The sequence below is a fragment of the Euwallacea similis genome, chromosome 6 (genome assembly GCF_039881205.1).
Source record: "Euwallacea similis isolate ESF13 chromosome 6, ESF131.1, whole genome shotgun sequence".
Taxonomy (NCBI): Eukaryota; Metazoa; Arthropoda; class Insecta; order Coleoptera; family Curculionidae; genus Euwallacea; species Euwallacea similis.
This window is the reverse complement of record NC_089614.1, coordinates 2,870,272-2,887,289: the sequence shown is the minus strand read 5'-3', so window position 1 is coordinate 2,887,289 and position 17,018 is coordinate 2,870,272. Positions and strand designations below refer to the sequence as shown.

General features: G+C 33.3%; 1 protein-coding gene across 1 annotated transcript in view; it reads left to right on the top strand.

The window, feature by feature from the left end:
• Positions 1 to 17,018, top strand: part of LOC136409674 (protein qui-1) — a 131,387-nt gene that overhangs the window by 90,335 nt on the left and 24,034 nt on the right. The window contains exons 15-20 of the mRNA XM_066391347.1: positions 3,773 to 3,942; positions 4,620 to 4,766; positions 5,477 to 5,756; positions 9,356 to 9,636; positions 16,032 to 16,271; positions 16,357 to 16,531. Of these exons, the coding sequence (XP_066247444.1) occupies positions 3,773 to 3,942; positions 4,620 to 4,766; positions 5,477 to 5,756; positions 9,356 to 9,636; positions 16,032 to 16,271; positions 16,357 to 16,531 (1,293 nt within the window). The remainder of the gene's footprint in view (positions 1 to 3,772; positions 3,943 to 4,619; positions 4,767 to 5,476; positions 5,757 to 9,355; positions 9,637 to 16,031; positions 16,272 to 16,356; positions 16,532 to 17,018) is intronic.

Sequence of the window (17,018 nt, the reverse complement as noted above, 5' to 3'; positions counted from 1 at the left end):
TTTTTATTAAAACTGACAAATCCAATTGAAAATAGTTTACTATGATTTTTCGTCTGACTTTTTGTACTTGGGTACAAAGAAGATTCCACGAAAATGCATTTTTGTTCAAATGTGCTATTTTAGGATAAATGAAGAAACTTCACAAACAACGATCAAGTGAATCGCCACTATGTGCATTATTGGTCGATTGAGAATCGATATGGGTTGAGTGAAGTAGAAAACAGCAACTATAGACTTTGAACGTTTGGTGTGGTATTTTAGATAGAGATCTAATTGGGCTATGCTTCCTTGATGAAAACCTCAATGCAGACAAGTATAGGACTTTTTGCTAGAAGAATTGGTACACCTTCTTGAAGAAGTTAATTTAGAGTGAGGGTTGACAACGTGGTTTAAGCATGATTGTTGCCCTGCTTATTATGCTAGAAATGTCAGAAAAGTTTTGAATGAATATTTTCTACAAAGGTGAATTGAGCGTGGTAATAAAGTTAACTGGCTAGCCCGATTATCTAATTTAATTTCATCAGATTTTTTTTGTGGGGTCATTTGAAACATGTCGTTTATGACCGTCTACTGCCAACTACTGCTGAAGACATGAAAATTCGCATCAGAAACGCTTGTTAAAATACCACACAATCTTTTCAAAATAGAATTGTCAAATGCCTTAAATAACAAGGGCATCATTTCGAACATTTGTTAGCCTGACTTTTTTTTATAATAAAATAAAATTTTATACGTAACAAATAATATTACTCAAATACCTTAATAAAGTTTAATAAAGCGTTTATTTTGTATCTAGTATTTTACTATTATGGATTATATCACTTTCAATAAAAAATATTTCAAATAAAAATGTTTTTACAGTCAATAAAGAATTTGAATCTCTAAAAAAAAATTGGGTGTTCTATTTGAAAAAACGAAGTTGATCCCAAAAGACAGGTGAAGGTAAACTTAAGGAAAAAAATTGACAGCATAAAAAGTTGAGTCTTCGAAAATAAAAAAGACTTTATTTGAACATTTTTTGTGTAGATCTTCTCGATTTTAAGATATTTGCTTAGCCCACTTATCTAGAATCACCCGGTATACTATTAATTTGACGGAGTAAATAATCATCCGAATTCGAATAGCCCTCCAATAACTATGCCATCAATATCATTAAAGTCTAAAAACTTTTGAAGCACCAGCAGCGGTTTTCCTTTGCTAGGCACGCTCTCTGCATGATTTAGAAACTACTAGATACTCAATGATATGTAAAGGCTCCTCAGGCCTCGAGCATCGCTTTTGCTGGGAACTATTAAATGTTTAAATTTGATTTATATTTAAAAATACGCTTGGCGACTATGGTTATTTTTTACAGTAATTTTTTTAGAAATAATTTATAATTTATATACATAGTGTATATAATGCTAGCGGTGAACTAAATATTTTACTGTGCAAGTGTATAACGAGCACCTTTTCCTCATAATAATTGCTCGACTTGCTTCGCTTTTATGACAAAAAGTTCTTCATCGGGAATAATAGCATGATAGCATTCATTATACGCTAGTTCAATAATATACATGGTGAGTCGTTAGTAATGAGACTCAGAGCAATGCCGGATTTTTGATATAAAAATAATACAGTTTATGTTACATTAAAGTTAGTAATAACCGTGATACAGGATGTCAAATTTGAAAAATGAAATCACATTTTCTTTAATACCTCTCGAACACTTCGAGCTAATTTTGCGAAATTTCCTATTTAGGGGTCCAAATTTATTGACGATTTCGGCATGTCTTTTAGAGGGCGCCACAATTGATGATTAGGGCCCATTTAAACTACTTCAACTTTTTTGTGCCACGGTGTATATAATTTCGGACTCATAAAAAATGTTCTCTACCTTATTAACTTAAAAAAGTTATACTTTATTGGTATCGCTAGAAGTAACGGTTTTTGAGACATTAAATTAAATTACTTAAATTCCCATTTCTTCTACTTGTTGACATGTAATAATACAATTTTTTCTATCGTTAAAAATACACAAAGATAATATTAGAACAATTTAAAACTTCAGTTGGTCTTCTATTATCATATTTGATAAATCTTCAAACAAATATTTTAACAATAACTCAAACAATTACTTACGTTAACAATTACGGCGTTACTTATCTTCACTTTACCAAAATACTACAAATACACTTGAAGAATTATTAAACAAAATTCAAAATGCAGCAATATTATTTCGGAATGAGCAATTGCTATTTAAAATAAAGCGGTCGTTCTGTAAAAGGGTTGCAAAATACATCCAAGTAAATAGTGAACACGTCGAGCATATGTTGTCACAGGAAGATATGTTTCATTTCTAATTGTTTTAATTATTGTTAAAATATTTGTTGGAAGCTTTACTAGACATGTTAACAGAAGACCAACTGTGGTATTAAACTGTTTTAATATTTTCTTTGTGCCTTTTTAACAGTACAAAAAAAATATTACGTGTCAATAAGTAGAAGAAATGTGAATTTAAGGAATTTAATTTAATTTCTTTGAAACCGTTGCTTCTAGCGAAATCAATAAAGTACAACTTTTTTAAACGGATAAGGTAGAGAAAAACATTTCATGAATCCCAAATGACATACACCGTGGCACCAAAAGGCCGAAGCGGTTTAAATGGGTCCTAATCGTCGATTGTAACGTCCTGTCGAAGAAACACCGAAATCGTCGACAATCTTGAATTTCTCATCTCAAAAAGCCTCTAGTTAGGAAATTTCGTGAAATCAGCTCGAAGTGTTCGAAAAATATGAAAGAAAATGTGATTTCATTTTTCAGCTTGGATACCCTGTATCTCCATCATTATTAACTTTTGGTATAACATAGCTAAGTTGCATTTTATGCCAAAAATCCGTCCTTGCTTCGTGTTCCATTACTGAAGACTCACCTTGTATAGGAGAAAAAACACTATCTTTTGAGGTCTGTTTATTTTTTTAAAATGTTGCTTGCGTTACCGATAGCGTAAAATGGCCGATTTTTTAAAATTGTAACATGGGTTAAGTGACACCTTAAATTGAAGGTCTTTCAAAACTACATTCAATGGTATATTGAGATTCAAAATCTATCAATTAATTTTTGAGAAAAATAGCTATAAATTTGGTAAAACATGCAGTACAAACTCAATTAAATGGTACATAAACATTGAAAAAACTTGTTTGTTGATACAAAATTTATTTGTTTTCGATTTCGTGCTTACAAACAGTCTTTGGTTAAAAAATAAAAGAATAAATAAATAAATAAAGGTAACCAAAGACTGTTTGTTAGAACAAAACAACTTAGAGCCGCATGGTATAATACAATATACCAGTCAAGACTCCATGTACATATTTCTGACTATTTCCGATGATCCAGGGTTTGGTTTTCTTTCTTGTCAGAGGAGAGCTTGTTAAAGCACTAACGGAACACTTTTCAATATATCCTCCTTTTAACGGATACTCAAACTTATATCCCATTTTAAAAATATTTCGCCTCAGGAATGATCTAAAAATATGTACAATTCGCTTGTTTTGTGCAGCAGTTTGTATCCTCCGAAGGTATATGAAGAAAGTGTGATTTAATGAAATTTCAGTAGGTCTCTGAACTGCCCCTCTATTTGCCCAATGTAGCGCATTTTACAGAACAATGGAAAATGATTTAATAATCAAGCTAAACTGCCTTTGTTTTCGACAAATAGAGCTTTCTTTGTGAACAAAAATCAACATCAATTTTCAAAATTTCAGTTGTGTAATGTTCAAATTATTTTTTTCAGCTCCCCTTTTGTCTGAAATTAAAGAGACGCCGTTTCAGTCAACTTTGCACAAAGACGTGACATATCGATTAAGACACGTGGAGGAGGCATGGATTCACTTACTCAAAAGTGGGGACATAGTGAAGCTGAAGAAATTCTGTATGTGTAATTACGACTTTTTATTAGCAGCGGTAAGTTATCATGTTCCATAGGCTCAGTAGAAATTTTCTCTCGGTTGTGTAAATGTCCCATTATGGTAATTTTGCGTGCATTCATAACAGTATGAGCTTGGGTTAAAATATGCTAAAAAATACGTCGTAAAAACACGTTATCCAGGCCAATTAGAAAAAAGCCTGATGGTAAATATTTTTCTCCGTACCGTAAAGACCAGAAAGAAGCGTTTCCTCCTTTCAGATTATTTTTTCTGAATAAAGCACTTTTGAAGAGTAAAAAAACTAGGTTTGTACAGTGTAAATGAATTTTCGTAAAGCAGAGGCGAAGTAGCAGAATCGATTTTGAAATGACGTTTGTATTGGGTCAGAACCGAGTCTGGAGCTCTAAATAATTCAAAATACGCCTTATTTATAGGTCCATCCTGCTTTTACCAGATTTGTAAGACTCTATGGTTCGTTGGCTTTCTCATCAACATGTTACGGACTTTTAAAATACATTAATGTTTCCTGTAAATATGTTTTACATCTTTTTGTTGAATCCACACTTTCGTCATAAAAGTCATAGAAAAGTTTTTAACTACAGAGTCCCACAAAAAATTAAAAAACAAGCAGTTTTCAGGTCCTACCGATTCAATATAGTATGTGCCCTTCAGTAAAGGGAAGAATGACCCTATAAAATAAGTTTTGCATTTTAGCTTCAAACTTTCTCCGTGAGTTATCTCCGATGTCTATTAGAGCACGTGCGCTGCTATCTATTAGATAGAGAAATTGAGCTCGTTTATTACTCGATCAGGAAGTCTACCGATGTATTGACAAGGGATACTTTTCAATTAGGAACTCAGGTAAGTATTTTGCCATGTTTTTATTTAATTGATATCTTACAGGAACTAATGAACTCTAGAAACTTCTGGAGAAATTAATAAAATGGAGTATATTAATTCTATGTGATTGATTATTTTATTTTTCTTTCAATATAACTGCCAGGCATATACAGAGTGTCATATTCCCACGTTAACACTAAAGATCAATGGTATTAAAATTGATTGATCGCTTCTTCAAAACTTTTATGAGCTGTATAGAAAGCGACGTATCAGATCCTGAAGTTCGCGAAAACCTGCACAGCTTGTCCGAAATTCGTTAAAACATAGAAATCCACTCAAAAAGTCAACTCGTTAATAATAGCAATCAGAAATTTTGAATAAATAACGCAACTTACCATAATTTGTTTTAACCGAGCATCATTTCCATTTTAAGCGCCTTAATAAATTTTCTCGTTTACTTCTAAAAGTAAAGACGAAGTATTTCCTAATAAATGTGAATCATACCGCAAGGAATTATGTTAATAGCTGGTATTTCTTTTCTGTTCAAAAGAAAACTTTTCAATTACGAATTATTGCTTCGGCTTTTCTTCAAACGGAAATGAAATCACTTCTGGGCTTTTAGACGAGTGAAATTTTATTTCCAACCCTGGACTATATGTGCATAAAGCAAAAGGCGCTAAATCATCGGTAAACTGTGAATACAGCTGCGCTAATTCCCGAACTTTTTAAAGCTGATTTCCTGGCTGAGACCAGTGACGGAACGAGGAGGAGGGTTGATGAGCGACCTAGTGACGTCAGCTATGGCATGGTGCGATGGGTTCACTTTGCCACTTGTGGTACCTCTAAACGACTGGTTACAACCGCCTTTGCCCAGCCAATCGAAAGTTATGATTACGCCGGACGTCCGGTTAATTGAATGCACTCCTAATGGCCAACATGTCGTGGTTGTAGTGGACACGGATCCTCAACTTTGGCACATTATGACCAATCAATTGGTGCATACGTTTAAAGGTAATTAGAGGTTAAGGCCCACATTTTAGTGCTCCATGTTAACTTTAAATCTCGTCAAATGGGGTTGTTTAGAGTATTCTGAGCGAGTGGTAAGGCCAGGAAGGGATTTAGAGATTTGTGAGAATTGATGAAAAACAAATTCGTGTGTGACTGGATTGATTAACTGTAGTCAAAGCGCAGCACATCCTTGGTCTATGTTTTAGAACTCGACAATTTTCTGAAAATATTTCCCCAGTTTAATTATCCTTATTTTGGTCCTGACTACGACCTTAAAATTGCTTCCCGTATGCGATTTCCTGCTTTTTTCTTGATTACAATAATCACCAATCAGTTATGATTTTCAGCCAGACTATAAAGTTTTTCCTGTGTGGGAAAAGCTCATTTACAAGTTACAGAATTTTGTTTATATATTATAGTATAGCCTCTAAAGATCCAATAATTTTGTAAATTATTTTATTTTCCATTATATTTCTTTTGTTACTGTTCGTCCTTACTTGAAATTGGCGTTTGGTACGCGTCTTCCATTAAACAACTAAAATGCATGTTTTTTTGAAGTTACAGACAATTACAATTTCTAGAAATCATTTCATCAATTTCTATATTTTCCGCACGATTTCTCAATTCAAAATTGCTTATAGTAGACCTCTGTTTTTACTATCCTAAAATGATTATTTCAATTATAAAGGATCCTTGCAATATACTATGCACTAAATTATTGGTGTATTAAAACAGCCGCCTTTTAAAATTCACTTATTTTCCACCTAATTTTTTTGGTACTGTTTTTGGTTCTTACTTGAAAATTCTGTTCTGTATGTATTTGTTTTTAATGGCTTAAAATGCATTTTTTCAAATCATATACAACTCTTTCAGTATGAAAAGTAGTGGCGTAAGTATTTGATTCCTAGCAGGTTCCACAAAATTTCGAAATTTCGCCTGCGAAACAGCAAGCTTCATTTCGACATTTCATGCAGGTACGCCACTGATATTTTTTAAATGACCTTATGCAGCTTGAGATAATGATATTTCAATATTGCGAAAAATCAGAAATGTGTTCGATTTTTAAGAGCTTCCACAATTTTTTCCAAATTTAGTAATATAAAATCGCGTTTTATATTAAGAAAAACAAGATTTTGATAATTTTGCAATTCTTTTTTGATACGACCTGGATTTTGCCACAGCATTGCTGTCAAATTTGGATTTATGAGCAGTCATATCTATGGCAATCAATGGCGTTTTGCATTTTTTCTAACTTCTATAAATTGAGTTGTAAACAACGATTTCTTCCTTGAGATTTGTACCACTACATTTGTAACCATTTTTAGTATGACTCTTTATTTAAAATTAAAAATTACGATGATTCACCACTTATGCGAATCAGTGGTGTACTTCGTCTCTCAAAACCTATTCGACAATTCCCAAATTTAAGTAAAAATCAATTACTTATCCTTTGACTGTGCTTGCTTAATTGTTAATATTCTAAATGTTGGCTTGGTTTGGTGTGACCTGGTAATTGGATCAATAAAAAAGACGGAGTCAGCTGTTTAAAATTGCCAACGTTTCGTTGAATATTGTCGCATCCTTACGGCACTAAAAATCAATACAAAAGCATACATATAATCCTACAGAAGCAATTTGCAATTTACATAACAAGAATTTAAGAGACATGCCTTAGGATATTTAAGAGAAAAAAAGTTTTTTGGCTTTTGATCTTGCCAACAATTCTAAACTACTAGCTGCAGATCACATTTATTGCATTTTGTACCGCTCATGTGAATGTTTCTGTTCATAAATTTTAAACTGTAGTTGTGTTCCCAATTGTGATTGTTAATTGTCCGTATATGAAGCAGAATAAATCGTTACAATTATATTTGGTATATAATTCGTATAGGAAGGTTTAATTATACGTCAGAAATTTCCAAAAATACCTGAATGATCTGATGCGGCCATAAAACAACGAAACTTTAACAGTTTTAAACGACGTTTTGAATTTTTTTTAGGTCCTTTTGATTTGACATGTTTTTTCCGTCGCTGTTTTTATTTCTCTTAAATGCCTGATCAAATTATTTAGAACTCCTATATACAACGAGTCGTCAGCGTATCACAATGGTTTCCGGCCCAGAATTTTTCCATAATTATAAATATTTTTTTCTTTGACTGACGGTTTTTTCGACCCTCAAATTTCCAATGAGTCCAACAGGCCCCTGTTTTTACTGTGCTTAAATGCAAAACTTTTACATTGCGGAGCGCACCTCAGCAAGTATACCCTAAAAATCATTGGTGCCTTTTTTTGAGGCGCAATAATTTTCCAAATGTTTCCTTCCTTTTAGTTGATTCGTTGGTTATTACTTGAAAAGTACTCTGTACTCCCCAGTTTTACCGACTTCAAATCCATATCTTTTGAATTACCAAAGAACTTTATTTTACACTGTATGGAGGACTCGGAATAGATGGGTCTCCGGGCACTGCATTAAACTGCCTGGTCGTATCTGCGCCGCCACTGAGGCTGACCGTGCAGGGTGGAGGTCAGGTAATGGTTAGCTACACATAGCGATCGTATTAAAACTTTGCCGTTATAAATTATGAAGAGGGTATAATTTATATACATATCAGATTAAATTTAACAACTAGTGGATCAAGCTCAGAAACGCAAGCGGTCGATCATGAGCTTTTCGAATTCATAAAGCTTTTGCTATTGGGGTTTGAAATCGAGGAAATTACTGAGAGTTCAGAATCTGTCTTGAAAAGATTGGCATTGATGTTGGGTATCTCGGCTAATCGAATTTAGAGCTTTAATGAAGTTATAACTGAGCAACAAACTCGAAGGCCTGATATTTGATCTCGCTCGCCCTCTGTAACAAAACTAGACGATTCCGACGTCGACCGAGTATGTTAACTTCTTCAAAAAGGAAGAAGTAATTACTTTTAAGTGTATCACAGGGAACGGGAAAGCAAAATCAATGCCGCAGCTCGTGGCTAAGTGGAAAAGTAATTACTCCTCTTTCGAGACACTTAAGAACTTTTTTCTGTGGTGGAACGTTCGCCATTAGGTTGTGTAGCGATATTTCTCGATGTTTCTTCTTCTCGAAATTTTACGCCTGAGGAGCCTCAAGTCGAGAGGAAAGTCGTAAGATTCCCGTTCGTTTTAAAGCAAATACGTGTAAAATCAATCTCGGTAATAGGGAAAATAAAGAAGATACGTTAGAGGAATTCTGTCAAAGGTTTCTCACCGTTTTAAGTCAACAAGAACAAATGACTGGGAACATAGAAAATAAAATATTGTTCCTAAGATTTATAACGGCTGCCTATAATGTTGATTAATAGCCCTTTTGCACTTCTCTTCAAAAATACTGCACTACTGCTGAAAGTATTTCTTACTATCATTTCAACCTCTCTAGCATATCCTTAAAAGCTTTCCTCTTGAATTTGGGAAAAAATGTACACCTATGCATATATGCGAACATATTTCCCCAACGAGTTACGGGAGTTTTCTAGAACGAAAAAAGAACGCCAATCATGATGGATTGCCTGTTTTTGCAGCGTATTTTAGAACCAAATCTCTCGTATCCACGGAGGAAATGATCTTCATGTCGATTTTTTAGGGCACACAGATAAAGTGAAGTGTATGGCTGTAACCAAACACAGCCAGTTCCTCCTCACCGGCTCTAATGATATCAGCGTCATTGTTTGGGACCTCAAAGGGCTCAACATGAAGCTGAAAATATCTGAGCATATAGCCCCGGTCCTGTGCATCACGAGCGCCCTTAATAACTCCGTGATAATAACGGGCGGGGAAGACAGCAGTATTATTATAAGCTCCCTTGCGACTGGGAAAGTTGTTACCAAAATTGATCACCACCGAGGTCCTGTTACCGCCATTAAGGTAAATTCTTCCTGCTTGTCTGATTTAATCAAGGTTAATTCGGATATGCATGCAGGGTGTCGGTTTCTGGAGCTCAACCAGGGGGATCTAGGCAGCGATAAAAGATACGAGATTGGTTAAATTGGGGCAAAATTACGCAATTTGGAGTTCAGGAATATGCCATTATAAAATTTGGTAAACGCTGATGACTCTCCGAGGTATCTGAAAAAAAAACTGAAAGTTTTAAAAAACGTTTTTATTTCTTCTTCAGCTTTTTTAACGAGGCAGTTCAAAACTATTGGTGCAACATCATTGCTCCTTTTCCCTTCCTGCAACGTGCCATCAGATTTAAAATCCAACGTTTAGATTTCCGGCAGACCGTTGTCAATTTTATTTTTCCTCATGGGTTCATAAGAAAAAACAAAGTTCATGAGGATTGTCCAAAATCTAAATGTCGAAAAGTTGAAATGATGAACAGCCAGTCGTTTCGAATTACCTCGCAAAATGAGCTGAGAAAAAATAAAAAAGTTTTTACAAGATATTCGTTTTTGTCGCAAACCTTCGAAAAGTATCAGGACTTTCTATATTTTAAAGTGACATATTCTTGACCTCCAAATTGCGTAACTTGGCCACAACTTTACTGATTTCGCTATTAAGACATCTTATACAGAGTTAGCCAAGTAACCAGTTCATTATAAAACTTTTGACTTCCCACAATCGTAACTCAACGAAGTTTGGTTTCAGGCTAGAATTGCCCATTTTGAATCGAAGCAAAATATTTTCAAAATGGCGGCACTTCTAGTTGTACCAGAAATAATGATCAACTTCGTTATTTTAAATGGAATCCCCTAATTTTTTTGTCATTTTAGTATTTTTCGTTAAATTTTAAGGCCAGTTTATGTAAAGCGTCTTATCTCTAAAGTTCTTCTGGAGTTTCTGAGGCACAAAGAGTACCTAATAAGCCATGTTTTAACGTATGTGGATTTGACAAAAAATCTTTTACAGCCCCCCGAAACGTGCCTCGAAAGTTGTAACACTTCAAATTTCAATATCTTGCTTATTTCAAATAGGATACCCCATCCAGAATCGGTCTAGGGAACCGTAATAATATTTGAAACAAAATTAAATTCCAGATTCGAAAATATTTTAAGGCGCAGGATGTGCCATTTCAAATGAGCAAGCTATTGAGATTTGAAGTCATGCAACTTCGGAGGCATGCTTCGGGGGTTGTGGAATATTTTTTCTCAAATTGAAATACGTCAAATGCAGCTTATTAGGTTCTCTTTGAGCTCTACAAAACCGATTCTAAAATTTGCAGCGATTAACGGAGAATCCGGATTTGCGTAGGATCTTGCAGTTATCAAAATTTTCGATATAACTCGGAAATGATAAATTTTAGACATGACACTTTACATAAACTGGTCTTAAAATTTAACAAAAAAATAAAGGGTTTCATTTAAAATAACGAAGTTAGTAGCGATTTCTATTGTAACTAGTCGCTATTTTGAAAATATTTTACTTGGATTCAAAATAGTTGATATTAACCTGAAACTAAATTTCTTTGGGCTACGATATTGAAAAGTTAAAAATGTTCTAATCAACAGGTTACGTGGCTAACCCAGCGTATACAGGGTGTCCCAACAGTGCTTACTGGTCGATGTGTATTTCAACATTAAACACCCTGACATTCGGCCGGATTGTTGTGACCATTGTTAATTTCCAATATTGTTAACTACTATGTTCTTTTTATACTTTTTAGCGCCTCTCAAATGACCTCAAGGACACAAATCACACTAATCGCATTTTCCAAGCAATTTTAAAAAGACATTTTTCTACATTAATCAGCGAAATTATTAATACAAATTGTTTAACAGACCATTGTAAAAATTTCACTTGCTAGTTGATAAGTGAAATCTCACCAGCAATATTGCTAAAAGCCGTTAAATTTGCAATCTGCTTTCAAATAATTTGATAAATATTATACATTCTATGCGCCTGAGGCGTATTGTTCATTTTTTATTTTATTTACGAAATTAAAATTTATTTCGAGAATTACACGTAATTCCCAAGTAAGGGCGGTAAATTGTGTGGAATGTGTATGTGAAACCCTCTGAAATTTCATCGTCTGAATCGCTAAGGAATGGCAGTTTTTTTTAACTACCATTCCTCAGCGATTAAGACGAGGAATTTTCAGAATATTTCACAAATTTTACATATTGACATTCCATACACTTTAGTTCTGTTAATTTTTATTTTTTTACTAATTTTTCCTAGATTCTAAAGACTATTACAGGTCTTACCTTTCGAGCCGCTAGTAAAGAGTGAGTGTTATTCTCAGTTAGTTTTACCTGGGAATAGTGCGCGACCCAGCAACTTCTAGATGTGTGAGGTCTAATTCTGAAATAAAATAAAAGACAAAATGAGTACTCCGCCTCAAACGTGTAGAAGCAATAATGTTCGTTATTCGTTGAGAGAAATTGACAGTGTGGTTAATTAAAAGACCATTAACCCAAAGAATCAACTTTGGGTGTTTTAATTCCTCAATAGTTTGCGTCTAACGACCATATAACTATTCGTTAACTCTAATTAATCAATGATGATTTGTGACTAAGTTAAAGTAAAAAAAGGAGATTGTAAAGTAAAAATTTACATCTTTTTCAAATTTATATTCATACTATGCAAAAAACGAAAACATTCTAGTTTTAATCCTATCGTCAATAAAATTGAGCAACATGTAACATTTCTATAATTTTAAACAGAGTATCTCGAGTCGAGTTCTTCAAATTAAATCTTTATACAGGGTGTTCCGATGACATGCAATGTGTATATTCATTTTAACAGAATTAGGCAAAAGTCGACAAACATATAATTTTCAAGCTAAATACAAAAAATAATAACGTAAATAAATCGTACATTTATCTCAAGCAGATTTAGTGTTCTTAGTTTTATTATTTTTGTAAAAGGGATGTCTTCAATGTTATTACATATCTCCCAATATTCTATGTGTGGCTCTGCGCAACCCATATTTTCAACAACTATTGAAATAATGATAAATAATACCGCTTTGCATTTTCCTACCTTGGCAATCCGCCCATGTTAAAATATTCGCATTGCGAATGATTTTCAACCGTTGATGCAATACATGGAAACAGTTTTTAATCTCTTAGACCATTTTATGGAAATTTCGCTATTTCAAGATCTTTAGCAGAACTTTGGTTTCCACTCCAATAAGCAAAAACGCGGTCCTCAATACCTTAATTTCGCGGTTTCGCTGATAGTACTAATGTTAAACAAAGATTTTTACTCCTGATTTAATTATTTGATAAATTTACCAATCAAAAGCATTTCAAAAGATGAATAATGCTTCCGCTTCGAGGATCTAGATCTTCAAAACTGGCAGAGATAGGTAACTTATTCATTCGAACGTTCTACAATAAAAAAGGTATCTAAAACTGTGCCGGGTTTGTATATCTCTGTTCTAGAATTCTAGTTGAAAACGTCAGCAGCTAAATTTCTCCAATTCTGCTCAATGCATCTCTTCAAGGTTCTGAAGTATCCCTTTGATTGAAATGATATTGATCTAAATATCAGGTAACAGACAGAGAGTTTTTTATTCCTTTTTTGAAAAAATAAAAGAGGCTAAGAATTTTTTAAGCTAGGAACATTGACAGAGATACTATAGGAATTCACATACAGCGTGTATACAGAGTGTTTCAGGAGGAGATGTACAAACTTCAATATATTATTCTACGTTTAATTCTAAGCAAAAAAATTCCTATAAACATATGTCCGGAAGGCTTCGTTTAGGATATACAGTTCGATGAAAATTCATTTTGTAAATAATTTTTAAAACAATTTTTAAATAACAAAATTTAAACGTCAACTATCATAATACATATGACAACTTGTTAATCTTACTGCTCTTTATTTCACAGCGTACTTGCTATTTCCCGTGATGGGGAAAAATAATCTAAATAATAAATTGCTTTATCTCTCGAAAACGACATACTTTACGATAAATGTTCAAGAGACCTTTGTTTTAGTAAAATAGTTGGGGATTCAAAAAATCAGGAAATAGTGTTCAAAAAACAGTATTTTTTTGTCTATATAATTGTAGCAATTGGTAGTACGTACGCCACTGTTTACCGATTTTATTTACTTTCATTGCAAAAGATGTCTTTTAATGACGAGTTCTTCTCTGCCAATTTTTTTAAAAATACCAACAACCGTTTTTGAAATACTTCAAAAAAAATTATTTTCAAAATTAACTTATATCACCCTGTATATCCTAAACGAAGCTTTTCCGGACATATGTTTATAGAAACTCTTTTGCTTAGAATTAAATGTAGAATAACATATTGAAATTTGTACGTTTCCTGAAACACCCTGTATAAACTATGGAATAAATTCATTTTCTCGGTCTAAAATTAAAATAATAAAAAATGCTTGGACACGTCAACTTTAGTTTAAAATTTCACATATTTTAGTTGGACAATATTAGCTGTGACATCGTCATTCCAGATATGACGTCAGTGTAAAATTTTCTAATGGTAACCCCTGTTTTTGAGATACTGCCAAACAGTTTATAGCGTTTAATAGAGCTTATTGAGATTATTCTTTTGAACTGCTTGTTGAGTCCATTGCCCCACGTCTGCATAAGTTATCGCGGTTCAAAGACTGAAAAGTGGCAAAAAAATGGGTGCATTCGCCTCTTTGACATTTTTCGGAAAACATTCGAATGTTTCGATGTGCTATTTATCAGTCCACTGGACTCCCATGTGTCCTATATTGAATGTGGATACCTCACTTCAGGTCGTGAAGCTTTGGAAAGGCATTTTTTTCAAACTGTCCATACGAAAAAATTGCAAAAATTAGGGACCAAAGTGATGCTGTATCTTTAACATAAACTTTTTTGCAGTGTTATATAACAGATTTTTTTATAAATTCTCAAAAACATATTTTTTTACGGTGCCTAACAATAAAGGACATTTACTAAACGAATCGGGGTAGTTTTTTGCTGCTTTGGGAAGGTTTTTTATATATTTTCGTAGAAAAAATATTTTTATTCATTTAATACATAACATTCCAATAATATTTACATTTTCATGTTTGTTAGTTTTGGCTTGATTTCGTGCAGGTTTAGTTTCAAATAAAAGTTATATTACAATGCGTTTATCCATAACACAAAGAATTGAAATTTTTATGATTATCGGTTATGGTGAGAGTGCGAATGCAATAGGAGGTGTGTGTTTATTTAACAACAAAATCCGGTTAGGCCGGATCCAGAGAGAAATACGTTTTTGAGAATTTATAAAAAAATTATTGAAAATAGTAAAAAAAGTTTATGTCCTGAACATAAAAAGGGCGCCCTTTTACATGAAATTATCCAAAAGCATTAAAAAAATTTTACATTAGCGTCATGTCTGGAACAATGATAACGTCATAGTTAATATTGTTCAATTAAAATATGTGAATTTTTAAACTACAGTTGAGGTGATCCAGCATTTTTTATTATTTTAATTTAAACTAAGAAAATGAATTTATTCTATATTTTATGTATGTACACACTGTATAAGTAAAGTTGCAGAAATTCTGACTCATTTAAAAAAAATGAAAATGGATTCATTTCCTCTCAATATTACATGATAATTCAACATAATTTCACACTCTAGTTCTGTTATTTTCTGTTTTTCTGATAATTTTTTTGTAAGTTCTAAAGGCAGTAACCTATTTGTCACTGAAATCCCTTATTAAGCTGCCCTTTATTCTTAGTTAGTTGTAACTGAGAATAGTGTGAAATTGTCCGCTCCAACAACCCCTACTTATATGTGAGGCTTTATAGTCGCGCAAAGTAACAAAAAAAATAATTTGATGGGTACGAGATAATGGTATTATTTTAACATCTAAAAGATCCCATAAGGTTTACATTTATTTACATTAGATAGGGCTATTTGCATGCAATGGCCAAAAAATATTCTTCGAATTTGGTTGGTGAAACTATCTGCTGATAAACAAGTGATTAAAAAACAAGATTAACTAAAAACTCTAAAAATATTGTGAAAATAACAATGGGTACAACAGTTAGGTTTATAATGTATATATGTACCAGAGCTATTACATGCTAGAACGCCCATAAATTTTGCTATTACTCTCTCAATTCAATCTGTCAGAGATTCATTACAAAATGGTTGGAGAATCAAGGAATCATGATTTGATAATTCTTCTAGGCAAATCAAATAAACGATGTGGTACAAGTTAGTAACCCACAAATTTCACAGAAGGATTCCCGAACCGTTTTGGGATCGTTTCTTCGCGAATTGGTACAAGCATTATTGACTAATGCATGGTCCATTATTTCACCATTTATAGGAAATTGAAAATATTATTTAATAAGTCAGTGTTCTCAAATTCCCAAGGTAACTTCACATGGTGATATCATGGTATCCGGAAGCAGAGATGGGAAAGTGTGCCTTTGGTCCCTGAACAACTATAATATGTTGAACACCATCAACATCAATTCGCCCGTTCAAATGCTGGATGTTTCTATGGATTCGATCTGGCTTGTGGCGTGTTGCAAAGACAGCAAAGTTTACATTAAAACTGTTGCCACCGGCACTGACGTGCACACGATCATTTTAGGGGACCATAAAGTAAAAGTAAGTGGCTTTTAAAAGTGATTTTCTATATCTTTCTTTCCTAAAAATAGCAACCGGCTTTTGATAAAAAAAAAACACATTTTAGGTAAAAAGTCTGTGTCTAACTCAAGATAGTTGTAGAATAGTTTTGGGTTGTTCGGATAAGAAGGTTTATGTATACGACATCCACTCAGCAAAGCTACTCAAGACACTTACAGGCCAAAACGGAGAAGTAAACTCAGTCAAAGTGACTGACAAAGACGACTTCCTACTTAGTGCAGGTATGCATGCATATGTCGGAATAACATTATGAACATTTTCCATGGTTAAGAAATATTAATATACAGGGTGTCCATTTAACAGCCCTTCAGATTCCTATGAATTTGTGATTTCATAAAAAAATCAATTATGGGGATGTATATGAGGCTAATGAAGGTAAATTTTAAAATTAATGACAACCCTACAGGGTGTCCCAAAAAAGCGGGGCAGCATACGGTTCAATTTTTTTAAATGGCACCACCTGCACTTTTTCACTTGATAGAATCCTCTCTTGAGCCTATGTTAGTTCCTAGATTTTTTTATACTGCAGTGACTCAAAGCCATAACGTTTTAAAAGAAATTCTAGACATTTGTTTTCCCTTATAAAAAAATAATATCGAAGTTAGTTTAAGTCAGATTTTAATCATTTTCAGATGGATTCTCATGTAAGATCATCTTTGTAGGTTCGAATACTTTTTTTAACCAAAAAAACATACAGAGTGATCACAA